The sequence below is a fragment of the Carica papaya genome, chromosome 1 (genome assembly GCF_054855325.1).
Source record: "Carica papaya isolate Zhongbai chromosome 1, ASM5485532v1, whole genome shotgun sequence".
Lineage (NCBI taxonomy): Eukaryota > Viridiplantae > Streptophyta > Magnoliopsida > Brassicales > Caricaceae > Carica > Carica papaya.
Genome location: NC_142309.1, coordinates 23527712 through 23541877, shown reverse-complemented (window position 1 = coordinate 23541877; position 14166 = coordinate 23527712). Strand labels below are relative to the sequence as shown.

The window sequence follows — 14166 nt, the reverse complement described above, 5'->3', positions numbered from 1 at the left end:
TTATGTATATATGGTAGATACATATATATATAAATGAATACTTCTATATAAATTCACACGTATGTATGAAAAATGAGAATTCCGTTTCCAAAAATTGCTTCAATAATGTTAGTTTTGTGGTATCTAATACGTATACATTAATACAAACACTACATATACAGTATACATATTACTGATGTTGATTGTATACATATACGCACAAATGTATGTTGTGCTTGTGTGTACATAACATATAGATATATGTTTTGAGTTCATTATTTCGATTAGAACTGAGGTCCTCAAACTCGTGCAGAGGGACTAATCTATTTTATGCAAGCAAATCTTCATACAAAACAAACATGGTACGAAAAGCAAGAATATCAAAACTATCACAAGAGTATTCCCCCAACAATTTATTTTTCCGTTATTAGAAAAACTTCATGAGGACGATCATAAGTCAGTCTTGTAAGTTTCTTTGGAGAAAAAACAAATTGACTGATCACCACTCTACCCAGAACCCACAAGAAAGATCCAAAACGCGAGAAAATTCAATCAATCATTCAAGAAAATCAATCTTTTAAGTTTCTTTTTCCAATTTTCAATCACAAAATGTGATGATCTGAAAATCAACCACAGAATAACCCACAAACAGGACAAAACCGATAGTTCTGGAACCACTCAATCATGCACACCTGATGAAACCGATGCTGGCATTGCAGCACAGTAAGATCGTTACCGTTAGCACTCACTCTGCCGCAAAGAGAACAAACTCTTATCCACTCAAAAGAGAGATTCTGGTTAATCATCGCATCAAACTCATATTGTCTCCTCAACCAGTATAACGCATCAAGCCCCGGCCGCGAGTTATATGCCGCAAGCAAATGTTCCGCACGCAACCCAATGGGATTCCACATACTCCATGTCGAAGCATCGTCCTCATCGGCATAGTCGTAAAATCTCACCACACCGCAATTTATCCTCATCACCACAATGTTTGCATACGATGGCATTCGCAAAAACTCTAATGTCATAATGTGTACATATGTGATGAAAAGATTGAACAGAGTTCGCTTCGAATCAACGGGGAAGTACTGTTCTCCGAACTGACCCTCGAGTGACAAGCAAATGCCGCGTGCGTCGTCGGTTTTGAAATGGCCGAAGGTGTCGGTGTGGAGTTGGAGACCGTCGATGATATGGGTTTCAAAGAAGTGTTCTCTTTCTGCACAATCATGGTGGATGACGCTGAATGGGACTGGTTCCATTTTGTGTGAGCGGTTGACTGGGATGAACTGGTCGCGGTTGAGACTGTTGGAGTCCCTACTGACGGCATCGAGGATTTTGAACATGAATACGCAGCAATTTGAGAATGAAGCTTTTTGCTCTTCGGTCATTCGGTTCATCAGTGAGTGTCCGCTGGAAAATCTCATGAAATACGTCGCCATTGTTGATGAACTCGATGAAAGAAGAAGAACAAGAAGCCACAACTTTTCTTGATTAGTTTCCGTTACTGTTTTTCCCCCCTTGTGTAGATTTAAACCGCCTATACGACGACGTTTTCGGCTTTATATATTATAATAAATAAATAGGGGAAGGACGTCCGACGTCGTATCTATAGAGTCAAATTCATGCGGGAAACCCATGTAACTAGGCCGAAACTGGTGAGCTAATGGGCCCAAAACAATCAACTGCGGCAAAATTTTATGAGAAGAAATAAAACAAAATACTAATACATTATAATTATTTTGAGCAATAAACTATTTAAATTTGTCTACTATAATCAAATTATGTATCGTAAAATATTTCAATTAATTCTATTTTAATCTTTTTTTTACACCGATGCCAACGAACCTCGAATGCATTAATTTTATGACTTAATTAATTTAAATTTTAGAACGACCATAACTGGTTTCTTTATATTTTTAATTAATTTATTAGTTTGAATTGATAAATATATACACTAAATTGTATAATTTTTATAATTTCAAATTATAATTACAGCCGATATTTAAATATTAATCTACCAAACTAAAGTGGGATTCTTGTCTTAAAAATTTTCTATTGCAATTACATGTTCTTTTCTCCTGGTACGAACAAATGTAATAAGATCTTTAATTGAGTTTTGATAATTTATTTATTTTATAAAAAGTTCATTGTTATAACATTATATTATAATTAATACATACGCATAATTTAATTAGTAAAATATATATATTTTTATTCAATAAATAACAAAAATTTTACTGAATTAAAATAAAATATTATGTAATTAATGTTTCGAATATTTGACCTTTTGTTTACGCACGTCTCGCTTCATTTTAATTATGAATTTTTATCCAACCCTAATGTCCATCCCTATATTAAACATGCCTTAAAACTTTATTATATGAATATTAACAATGTAGCCAAATTAAATTAATATTGGCTAATCTTACTTTAATTTTTATCAGGTGTGATATTTTTTTTTTATAATATATCAAATCGAATGAGAGTTTAGTATCACATTAATAATATATATAAAATAAATTTTGTATTATTTTTTTTAGGTACATTTAGTTTTTTTATTGCATATTTTGTTGTTAAATAAAATAAATTTTGTATATTTTTTTGGGTATATTTGTAGTTATTAAATAACTGATATATGAGTTGTGTCTATACCTAAATATATATATATATATAATAAAAAAAAAATGATTTACTGAAAATTGGAGATAAAATAGATAATATATAATAATATAATTAAGAGAAATTATATATTATAATACATATAAAATTCTCAATATATATTGAGCTACATTCATGTACAAGAAAAAAAAAATATTTCATAATTTTCCCCATGAAATATGATCAAATTAAAAAAAACATATCCAACTTTTTTTTAGCAGATGAAAAATCAAGAACAGAAGCAACAGAACAGATCATAATCGCCCATGAAATGAAAAAGGTAAACGAAAACCGAAAAACGAAAATGAAATCACCCCCCCGCAACATCCTCCTCCGCCATTAACATCCATCATTGATCACACCCCATTTATGCACACTCTGTCTCCTCCACCAAACACAGCACATGTACGGACAGACATGGTCGTCGTCTTTATCATGCAACAAAAATTGGAAACCAACACAGCAGGAAATGTTACAGTACTCTTCTGATTTTCTTCTTCTTGCTAACTTTTTCTGCTACTCTTATCTGTCTCTCTCTCTCTCTCTCTCTCTCTCTCTCTCTCTCTCTCTCTCTCTCTCTCTGGTTTATCTTGATTTATGCCTATAATTATTTCTGTAATGGTCAAAGTCGGTCAACCCCACCATTGATGAACTGCAACACCTTCGTCTCGGAGCTTTCCATACAGAGCCAAGCATTCCCAGTAAGCTCTGATTCTACTCTTACTCTTTCTTCCTCCGATTCCGAGACCCTTTGGCTTACACTCCAAGAAAAGCTCGTCAACCAATTTAATGGCTTTGCTTCTCACCATCTCCTCCACAACTTCTGCTTCTGCTTTCATCACCACGTACTCTTCTTCCTCAACGTTCTCTCTCAACCAATCCGACATCCCAATCTGAGGAACCTCCTTCCCCGACGACTCTGTCACAGTCTCAATCTTATACATTTCAAAATCGAGGTTCCTAGTCGGGTAATGCTCGGCGAACCACCCGGTGCCGCTGCCACCTTCTTTTTCCGGCAAGCCCACGTCGATGAAAACCCGACGTGGGTAACTTTCGAGGGAATCTCCCATTAAGTCCGGCAAGTACTTTGTTCGTTTCAGGTAAGTTCTGGATTTACCAGACGCTGCTCTCGGCGGCTCCAGCAGGACATCTTCGAGCTTCGTTAACGCCGCTTTCTTCGCTTCCGTCGCATACCCTAAAAGCCGTCTTCCCGGAAAAAGCTTCTCTCCGGGGAACGACGCCGTTTTCCTCATCGCCATTATCGTTGACTGGAACTGCCTGAGGTAAACTGTTTTGTAGTTTAATGGCTTCTCGAACGCCAAGGCGGGATTCTCGTTGAGCTGAACGGCAACGATCCCGTTGATTTTCAGAGTTCTGTCGATGAAATCTCCGGTGGCGTGGAAGCTGTGGGTGAAGATGAAATGAAAAGATTCACTGGGGACGGAGCTTTGACGCTCGATGTCTGAAACAGAGATCAGATCCATTTCGTTCTCGGTTAAAATACCAGAAGTTAAAACATCATTTTCGTCGCCATTGTTGCTGAGAAACAGAGCTTTATCTCCCGTCTTCAACAGTCCTTCGTTTTTTAGATCAAGGAAGAGAGGTTTCAAGAGTTCGACATTTGTGGGATCTGCAGGGCCAACATCATTAGAGCTCACAGGAAGATGATCAACGTTCAAGGACACATTGCCATTTCTGAACCTCAACCAAGGGAAAGAAACAATAAACAATGCCAAAAGCATGGATCGAGCAAGAAGCTTGAGAATCCGATAATCAGGAAGCCTGATAATCAAATAAGTATTGGTATGTAAACCAATACTACCATCCTGCAAGTGTTTTACCTTTCGATTCGCACGGAATCCTTGAACAATTTGAATCGCCATGATCAAATCAACGTGTAGAAATCTCAAATCAACAATAAATTTTTTAAGGCTAAAAGATCAGAATTCAGAGGTGGGTTTAGGAAAAAAAAAACAACAAAGAAAACAGAGATAGGAAAAAAAGAAGGAAGCGAAATTCAAGGAAATTGAGAGAAAGAAGGAGATAGAAAGAAGGAGAAGCGGGAACAGAAGGAATCTTAGCGGGTACAAAACCTGGCGGCAGTGTGATTACCACCCACGAGAGCTACACGGGAACTCTGCAATTTAGACCATAATAACATCAACTGCCTAATCCTCTGCACCTCCATGCTTTTACGTTTGACCCCAGATCGATTTTTCTTCGTTAGATCTTCCTGGATCCTGTCATGATCATTGAAATCGACGATTTTAGCAACACGTTACAGGAATAACATGTGCTTAGATCAAGTATCATCGATCAAAGAAACATGGAGGGAGGGATTGTAGAACAGATGAAAAAGAATAAAGAAGAAACAGAGAACGAGATCTCTTTGTTTGATGGTGGATGGGGCGGTGACTGTGGGGGAGGGAGAAATGAATATATGGAGAATGAATGAAGAGATGTTAATGGTGACACGAGAAATCAGTTTAGCCATTTGCATGGGAGTGGAATTCTCCATTGAAACCGCTGTATATGCGTTTGTTGTAACGTACGCGAGTTTTAGGTGTCGTTTTGGACATTACTGTTGACTCGTCGTCTATTTTTGGTTGCTTTTATTTTTATGTTTTAATTAATATTTTTCTTATCTATTTTCAGATTTTATTAGTACTAACTAATTAAGGGATCGTTTGGATTAACCTTATATTTAGACAGTAGTTATATCTACATATCTATGTTTTGTTTAAATTGTGGAAAAATAATAATTATATAATGACAAAGAATAATAATTTTATGATAGAATGTTAAATTTTGAAAAGCAAGACTTAGATGCAAATTATAATTTTAGAAAAAATTAAATGTAAAAACATTTTACTTTTTAAATAAATTTATATATTTATTTCTTAAATAATATACATATATTAATATCAATAATACAATAAAATAACCTTTAAATAATCTAACTTAAACTTACAATTTTTTATAAAAAATAATATATCAATTATTTTATTAAGTAATTTTTTTAATAAAAATATTATATTGGTAATAAAATTTGATAACATATATATATATATATATGTATATATTGTAATGCACCATTTCCATATTTTTAAGTGTAAACAAAAATAATAAAAAAATCAGTGTCATACAAATACAAATAATGGCTTCTTTCGTTATGGAGAAGCATAATATCTAGATATATCTATGTTAATTTCATGCGGTTCCTTTTCTTTTCCTATTTTTTTTTATAGATTATGAATGACTATTACGGGTGCTTGGTTTATTAATATATTTATAGGATTATGGTAGTTAAATTAAGATAAATTTTAATAAATTTATTATATTTATAGGATAAAAAATATTTTTGGTTGATTAAATTTTTTTAATTATAATAATCAAAATGGATTTTAAAAAAAAATCAATTAATATTTTAATATTAAAAAAGAGACAAATTTAAATTAAATAGAAAATACGATTTTTAATTAAAAATAGTTTAAATTAAATAATTAATTAACAAAAAATAAATTAATGCATCAAACCCATCACATGTGAATCCATTAATAAGATACTTCCTTATTATATTGCTTCGTCATAAATTATCTTTTAAACGAAAATTATTCATTTGCATGAGATTTATTTATTTTTATTATAAAAATAACAAAATTTATAAATTTTAATTTTAAAAAATATAGAGAATTCGTTGAAAAATATTACTTTAATAATCCAAAGAGAATTCTCTTGCACGGGATTAACACGGCATATTTGATTAAGACAGAGAGATTATTCACTAACGACAAGGATACCAGAAACGGAGGAAGAAGATAATCAGGCGCCTAAAAAAATATCTAGTTGCAGAGTTCACGGGCGATTCCCAAGCGAGAATTCGCCTCATCAAACATCATCCTAAGATTCTGCTGCTGCAAATTGGCTATAACATTCAGCACTGAGTTCACGTTATTCGGCGCCGCCGCCATCGACAAGCAAGCAAGAGACCCTGCACTGCTGTGTATCAAGCTATTCTCCATCGGCAACTTCAAGTCCATGCCTGTAAAATGCAGTGTTATCACCGGCGCCACCGCCTCATACGTCGCCGCAAAGCACGTGTCAAATGCTCCCAATGACGAAAACGGGCCTTTCACCTGTTTCCTGAACTCGTCCCGAATCGCTGTGTAAACGGGTGGTACGAATCGGGTTATCACCGTACCGGAATCGATGATGGTGCCAGCGCCGGTGTTCGGGTTGAAGGCTAAGAGTTCTGGTTCGACGGGGACGAGGACTCGGCCGACGCTGATTCCGGTTAGGTTGACGTAGTAGAGAGATGGGCGGTGTGGGTTATGTAAAAGTGGAGTAGTCCGGATGTTTTTGGGTTGACCCACCGGACCAAGTTTTAGGGATCCGGAAAAGTAGTAGGATCTGAAGCTGGGCAAACAGTAGGAGAACACACCGGAGTAAAGCGACTGGGACTGTGAGATCAACGACATGGGTCCCCGACCCAGACCCAGTAACCCTTGGGGCGGAATTGACCCGCCCGAGATGCTGTTTATGCATCCAAAGACGAAATTAGGAAGGACGTCGTTCGCCAATGCAAGAGAATCTTGCACAAGCGTGGCGGATAACGAGGAGTCTCCGCCGTAGGATTGGTTAAAGAGGCAAGCGGAATTCCCGGTCTCCGGACACGAGAGGCCTCGTACTTGGGTACATTGGGTCATGGAGCAGTCCAACGACCTGTACGTGGAAGAGGTATTGGGTTGAAAAGTGGTTGCAGAGCACCCAGTACAGCCGGCACAGGGGACCCAAGCAGCGTCATTACTGGTATCGAGAACCATGAACATGAGCTGACCTGGGTTACCCAATTTGACCCGGACGACATAGTTGGCGGTGTTTAGAACCTGCTGGCCGGAAGCAATGGGTACCGCAGTGGTCTTCTGACCCACAAGGCTGGACAAGTACTTGACCCGCTCCGGGTCCTTGGACGCCATGTCGATGACTGTGGTAACCCATGAGTTAGACTTGGGTGCGGTAAAAGGTGAGCATTTGCCGTAGATTGGAATGACGGAGAGATCAGAGGCGTCGGGTTGGGTGGCACAGGGATCAAAAGCTTTGACTGATGAGATAAGAAGAGCAAAGAAGAGGAATGTTACAGTACTCAGATCCATCTGAGGTTGAAGAAGAAGAGAACTTGTGCGTGGAAGATTAGGAAGGAAACGTTATTTATATACACCCACGGAGTGAATACAAATTCTACACAATATATTTGTATAAGTATATATTTCGTTAATTACATTATAGATGTTATTGAAGAGATAGACAAAAGGAAGGTCGTCTGATTGGAGTTATATAATGATTAAAAAAATTGTATTGATTAGCTGTGTCCACGTGAGTGAATTGCCATTACTCTTAGCTCATCACTCATAATAAGCCGCAAAATAATGTTGTAGGTAAGACCAAAACGACAAGGCTCTTCCCCGTTTTAGCGCAGAAGATATAACAAAACGACAAACATGCTTTTGAGTTCCCTACATCTTAGCTCAAATTCAATCCGCTCCAGAGAAATGTCCTTGTCTCATACTTGAAACATTTACCATCATCATCCATTCAAAATCACAATTATGCCACTGAGTTGGTGAAAGTGTGGGGGACCGGAACGCTAACGGGAAGGGGCAGAATTGAAATTATGGAGTAATTAGAGGGCAAGGTGGTGAAGAAATGAAGGAAAGGAGACTCGTGAATCTATCATTACACGGAGCCGGAATTGACGAAGGGGAAATACTTTTTGTCCCTACATGCATGAGAGGCGGTCGGTCACGGGCTCACTGAGTCAGGAACTCCGACTCTTCAGATGTAAAGATCCAAAACGAGTAGCTGCCAATCATACGGTGGTAAAAAAAAAAAAAAAAAAAAGGAATAAAGATTTTGTATCTACTGAAACGAAAGTAATGAACCAATCATAAGATTATCACCATTGTCAGGACTACTATTTTTCTTTAACTGATTTAATAGGCAGTCGAGAGTTATAGTAAATATTATTAAAATAGTCAGTAACTAAAAATATTTTTGAGTCAAAATTATTTCAATGTTTGATAAAAATAGAAGTTATTAATTTTTTAAAAAAGCAAAAAATTGTGTTTGATAAAAATGAATTTTAAAATTTCCAATGTAAATTTTTAATAAAAAATAAAACCATTTTTTAAAAATTACATATTATAATTTTTAACTTTAAAACATATTAAAAGTAAATTTTGTCCATTTTATCCATTTAGTTATAAAAGTAATTTGCAATACAAAAGTTAAAACCAAAAACTGAACTACATTATTAAAATACTTTACATTCTATCTATTTAAGTTGTAAAAGTGCTTTGAAATGTAAAAATTAAAGTCATAAGTTGAGCTACACCCCCTTACAAATTTCATTAAAAAGAAATATATAAATAACAAATGTACATTAACGATAACACAACTTACTAATAAAAAAAACACACTTAACACAACATTCTAACAAAAACAAGTAAAATATGTAAGTCATTACTCAGAACTCAACCTCAGAAGTCTGATGTTTAAAAGTTTCTATATAATTTCTCATTCACAGCTGAAGTAAAAGACAAGGCACAAGCAGTTAAAAGCAGAAAAACAAGGTCCACCTTGAAAGCGCTCTCCACTTAACGTCAATGGTTCCCTGCTAAGAGCCCCCCCCCCACTAGCAGGTTCACGAGCTATTTCTATTCAATATTCTATATAAACAAACTTGTCAGCTTCAATACCCAAGCAGAGACTCTTCCCGATCCATCAAATTTTACCTTATCCACATCCCGGCATCTTAAAAGAAAAAGATAAAAATATGAATAAAAACAATAATAATAATAACGATCTATCTGTACATGTACATTAATCAATGGTAAACAACTACGACTCAAGTGCTTCCGAGGCACTACAACTTTCTCATTTCCTTTTATGCATTAATGAAGAGTAGTACAAGATTTTTAGACTTCACCAATGATTTTACATAATTTTTATCTGAATATAAGTAAGCATTCCAGTAAATGCTAGCAGTTCATGTTCCAGCCTGTTCTCATGTGCTCATGTAAAACCAAATACAATGTTTTGATAATACGTTGATCTCTTCTCACCTATCTTGCATTCACGACACTGACAATCAACATGAAATCTTTTATTACCAATTTGTTGTTCACATGTGGTATACAGTATGCAGGGTTTATACTGGAAGGAAATTATTAAAACAAACCAAACAAAAGAAGGAAGGTACAGGTTAGGGACGTGTCCCTAAATGTAGATCTGGAAAGGCCAATCAATCTTTCCAAAACCACTCAAAAAAGCATACAAAGAGTGACCTTACTGCACAAGCTAGTAAACAAGAATAAACTGCAAAGTTTGAGCGAGTCTCCCCCCAACTCTAAGGCAGCATTTAGTGATGCATCACATGCCCGCTCAGCATCTACATGATTTTGCTCGGCATCGGCAGAAGATGTAAACAACTGAACACGAATTAAAGCAAATGTTAACCTAAACAAGTCCCACAAGAAACAAAATTTTGGCTAGCAGTGCTCATAATTAGGAATGTTAACTCAGCTTGTTAGTAATGCAAAAAGCACCATGAAAACTTAAAATTGTTGAAAGAATATCAGTCTTTCTACTTCTCATAAAGTATTCTTGTAATTTTATCTATATTAAATACGTTTTATGTCTAAACCAATTGAAAACATAACTATACATGGTTTTAAGCTTGGTTGGGGACAGCTGCTCCACTGCATCACTATAGCTCCGTTCAAGGATGTAAGCCATGTGCAATAAGTTGCAGGAATAGTACATATGAAGCATATATCACCATCATAATTCCCATAAGAGAATATTTGCATAAACATATACATCATTGCTCTGTCATTAAATTTAGCGCTTTAAAAGAAAATATGTAGACAACAAGAAATATCATATGGTTACCTCAACTAAAGCAATGAAAGCAATACCTGTCTATGCTTAAGACGATGTGTCCTTGCTCTTCACGATTATGACAGGGCACTGGGCATGATTGGTGCAATAATTGCTTATGCTTCCCAAAAACATCCTGGCGTTCAATAAGTTCTATCATCTTCAGAGTAGCAATATCAATCAAGCATCTGACTCGCATATTGTTCTCATCCTAATACAGTAGCACAGATTCTAATTCATGGTTTCTAGAATCAAAGTTGATCAGTCTCTTTGCTACTAACAATTTAGTGCAGCATCAGGAAACATGAGTTACAAATTTTTGTTTCATTTATTAATAAGATAAAAAGAGTTTTTTAAGGCTCTTAGCAAAGACTGTACGCTTAAAAAGAAGTCATTCAAAAGAAATGCTTTCCTAGAAACTGGCACCAAATCTATGTTGGAATTAATTAATCGTATAAGTGAGCTGCGAACAAAAACAGCTGAAAGGGACCAGAAATTATCAGTATTTATGAAGATAAATATTTACAACTCAAATCTTATCAATTGCACATACCATTTCAAATTTAACAGTAGAGAAAGACTGCAGTCTATGGTAACTTGATGGAAACCAAGTCTCTGCTACTTGACAGTTAAATATACTTTTAATCAGCACTTGGAAACTATGGTATAAACCAGAAGTTAATTACAGGATAAATCATGGTAATTTCATTTTCACAAAGTCACATTAGAATTGGCCATGGGAATAGGTGCAGATTCTGCAGTAAACAAAATAACAGATTATTGGAAAAGCAGAAGCAGATGCTTAAAAAGTGAAAAAATTAACTATGAAAAGTGTTCACCTATCCCCTGGTTTCTAGCAAATTCAGAGAGTTTCCTACATCAGGACATAAACTCTTCAATACTCGTACAGCTTCCACCAACTTAGAGAGTAAACAAATTAACCATGAAAATGTTCACCTATCCCCTGGTTTCTAGCAAATTCAGAGAGTTTCCTATATCAGGACATAAACTCTCCAATACTCTACAGCTTCCACCAACTCCATCAAGTTCCTTTCAACCCACACGCAAGGAAAAAAGGCCCATAAGCACATGCCTGTTCATAGTTGACCCATGTAAATACAAAAGGAGATATTGCCACTCAGAACAGCTAAACCCCAAAACATGAAGTTTTAGATGAATTCTTGTGTACAATTTGCTGGCATTCACATCAATTTTCAGACCAATATCAAACAAGGAAGCCCGAATGCTTCATGCATGGCATCCAAGCTTTCCAAGTGACTTCAATGCAGACAGTGCCATAGCTGAATCAATTGGAGGCTCCAATATGCATCACTATTTAAGAATATGAACCTCCAATTTTTCCAGATTCCGCAAAAGTATAAAGTGCAAAAGCCATATAGAAATAATGGTTAGAAGCTTAGGCGAAGGCCAAGAACAAGTCCACTACCTCCAACAAGAACTAATGATAAGAGAAAGATTAGTGACTTTAATCTTTTTTAAGCAGAAATTAATGCCTTCCAACTTCAAGAAAAAATGTAACATTATCCACAGATGAATATGAACACTTAATAACGACACAATTTTCTCCCGTAGGATCTGTACCTTTTAATAGGGCCAAAAGCACGGGAACCCATCACAAGCAAATCAGCATGCAAATTCTCAGCAATTTCACAAATCTTCTCCTTTGGATCCCCAATAACCACCTGAGTCTTCACATTAACCTGATTCACATAAGAAAAACATATGATCCGATCCGCAAGAGCCATGATTGGGAATTGTCTGATCGTATTTCTCCGAGATAACTAATAAATATGGCATTCACGAAATATAAAATAACAACTACAATCTTATTGTACTGTAATGAGATAGCAGCTGCCCAAAGTTCCCACGTCAGTATCAGCATATGGTTGCATTTCAACTTCAAAGACGCATCAAGACACTTATTACTTCAGTTCAAACGTAAAACAAAGGCAACACAACGGGAAAATAAATTCATTATGGAAATTCTTAATCAACTTATTCCAGGATTATGCAATTATCTTGTCATGCTTTACTGACATATATATTGATTAGCAAGTAAGGTGCATCAAATGCGCAAAAAAGAAGCGTCTACAAAAGAAAAGAATAACCAATCAGAAAACAGAGCTCACATTTTTGTTGGCGCAAATCTGTAACGCATGTTCTAGAATCGCCTCAGAGATCCGCCTCTGGTGTGCCTCGATCGCCGCAGTAAACGCGGGAACCTCCAGATCAGCTTAATTTCATTTTCAAATCGACATGTCAATATTCTGTTTGACAAACGTAACTCGGATTTTTGTTGAAAGAAGAAAGAAAACAAGAAGAGAAGAAGACTTAACTGGGCCCGCCAAAGGGGATACCGCCGGGATTAAGGCCGACGGCGATTGTCGGCGGAGACTGTACATGGAGGATGATAAAGGAGCCAGGGGAATCGGTGGAGTCGGGATCAGGGGACCGGAGCTTTAGGTTTTCAAGCGCCCATCTCAAGGCGTCCATGCTGGTCTCACTGCCATCGACGGCTACGATCACACATCCCAAGTTCGCCGGCATCGTGATCGTTGATTGATTTGACCTTCCGGGTACTAACGGCAGCTTCTGAGTTTCCCTCTCTCTCCTGCTTCACCGTTAAACGAGGCAGTACTAACTGGTTACGCACGACAACGGCTCTGGTGCCCGAAGTTGACGGCTCTTTAAACGCGCCAGTGGCCAAGGATGATGTATTTCCAGCTTCATCATTTAATGCTACAGTTGCTGTTTTTTCCTAATTTTTTAATCATATAAAATATATAATTACTAATTTTAATTATTTTTATTGGACCAGCACTGGCCCCCACATTAAATCAGGCCCAAAAGATCTACGTAGATTTATTCAGATACCTCAGCCCACGCCGATCGCTTCCTTCCTTCGGCCCATGATGGGCTCAATCAATTTTCTACCTTACACAAAAAGTTGTGAAATTTGAAGTTGTGAAATTTGGCTTTAATCTTTTTTAAGAAAATTATTTAAAATTTTGTTTGTATTTTTTTTATGTTTTTTAAACTATAAAAAAATTAACTCCAATTTTTTCGCAAATTATAACTATCTAGATAAATGATATTAATTATTATAAAATATTATTTTTGTTCAGGAATCTAATAAATTCATTCAAATTTAATCTAATTCTATCAATGCAATATCACTTAATTCCATCAATGCAATATCACTTAGTGAATTAATTTTTAATTTTATTAAATTAAATGTAAAAACTCAAACCTTGATTGAAATAGAAATATTGAACTAATGAAACAATAGTAAAAGCAATTGAGAGTTTATGATTTACATTTTTTACATAGTAAATTAGTATACCCAATAAGAATATGAGAATGTCTATTTAAGGAAATTAAAATAACATAAATAAAAATATAACTAAATTCCTATAGGGTCATTCTTCGTACAGCAACTCTGATTGGATACGGGAGGCAACCTTGAATCACTAACTTTTTTACTATTCAGGATCCGAAACTTAGTATTTCTGATTAAAAATGATTAAATAAGAAGTATGAGCTACATTAGCCTAATAAGAATGTCAA

At 35.8% G+C, this 14166-nt stretch overlaps 3 protein-coding genes across 5 annotated transcripts; all 3 read right to left on the bottom strand.

The window, feature by feature from the left end:
- Positions 1 to 2778: 2778 nt before the first annotated feature.
- Positions 2779 to 4722, bottom strand: LOC110825147 (uncharacterized). Its single transcript, XM_022055610.2, has one exon. The coding sequence runs from the start codon at positions 4521 to 4523 to the stop codon at positions 3273 to 3275; it is 1251 nt and encodes a 416-aa protein (XP_021911302.1). The 5' UTR covers positions 4524 to 4722; the 3' UTR covers positions 2779 to 3272.
- Positions 4723 to 6333: 1611 nt separating this feature from the next.
- On the bottom strand, positions 6334 to 7930 carry LOC110825413 (Eukaryotic aspartyl protease family protein). Its single transcript, XM_022055858.2, has one exon. The coding sequence runs from the start codon at positions 7791 to 7793 to the stop codon at positions 6483 to 6485; it is 1311 nt and encodes a 436-aa protein (XP_021911550.1). The 5' UTR covers positions 7794 to 7930; the 3' UTR covers positions 6334 to 6482.
- Positions 7931 to 9781: 1851 nt separating this feature from the next.
- Positions 9782 to 13327, bottom strand: LOC110825414 (Adenine nucleotide alpha hydrolases-like superfamily protein). Of its 3 annotated transcripts, XM_022055860.2 has the most exons (5): positions 12936 to 13327; positions 12729 to 12832; positions 12181 to 12299; positions 10617 to 10714; positions 9782 to 10127 (listed from the first exon to the last, which is right to left on the bottom strand). In XM_022055860.2, exons 1-4 carry the CDS (start codon positions 13144 to 13146, stop codon positions 10627 to 10629), a joined length of 522 nt encoding a protein of 173 aa, XP_021911552.2. In that variant the 5' UTR covers positions 13147 to 13327; the 3' UTR covers positions 9782 to 10127; positions 10617 to 10626. The 3 variants fall into 3 exon arrangements, with proteins under 3 accessions (XP_021911552.2, XP_088077743.1, XP_088077742.1); XM_088221617.1 differs by lacking the exon at positions 9782 to 10127 and having other exon boundaries at positions 10659 to 10789; positions 12936 to 13286; XM_088221616.1 differs by lacking the exons at positions 9782 to 10127; positions 10617 to 10714 and adding an exon at positions 11378 to 11671 and having other exon boundaries at positions 12936 to 13304.
- Between the last annotated feature and the right edge of the window lie 839 nt (positions 13328 to 14166).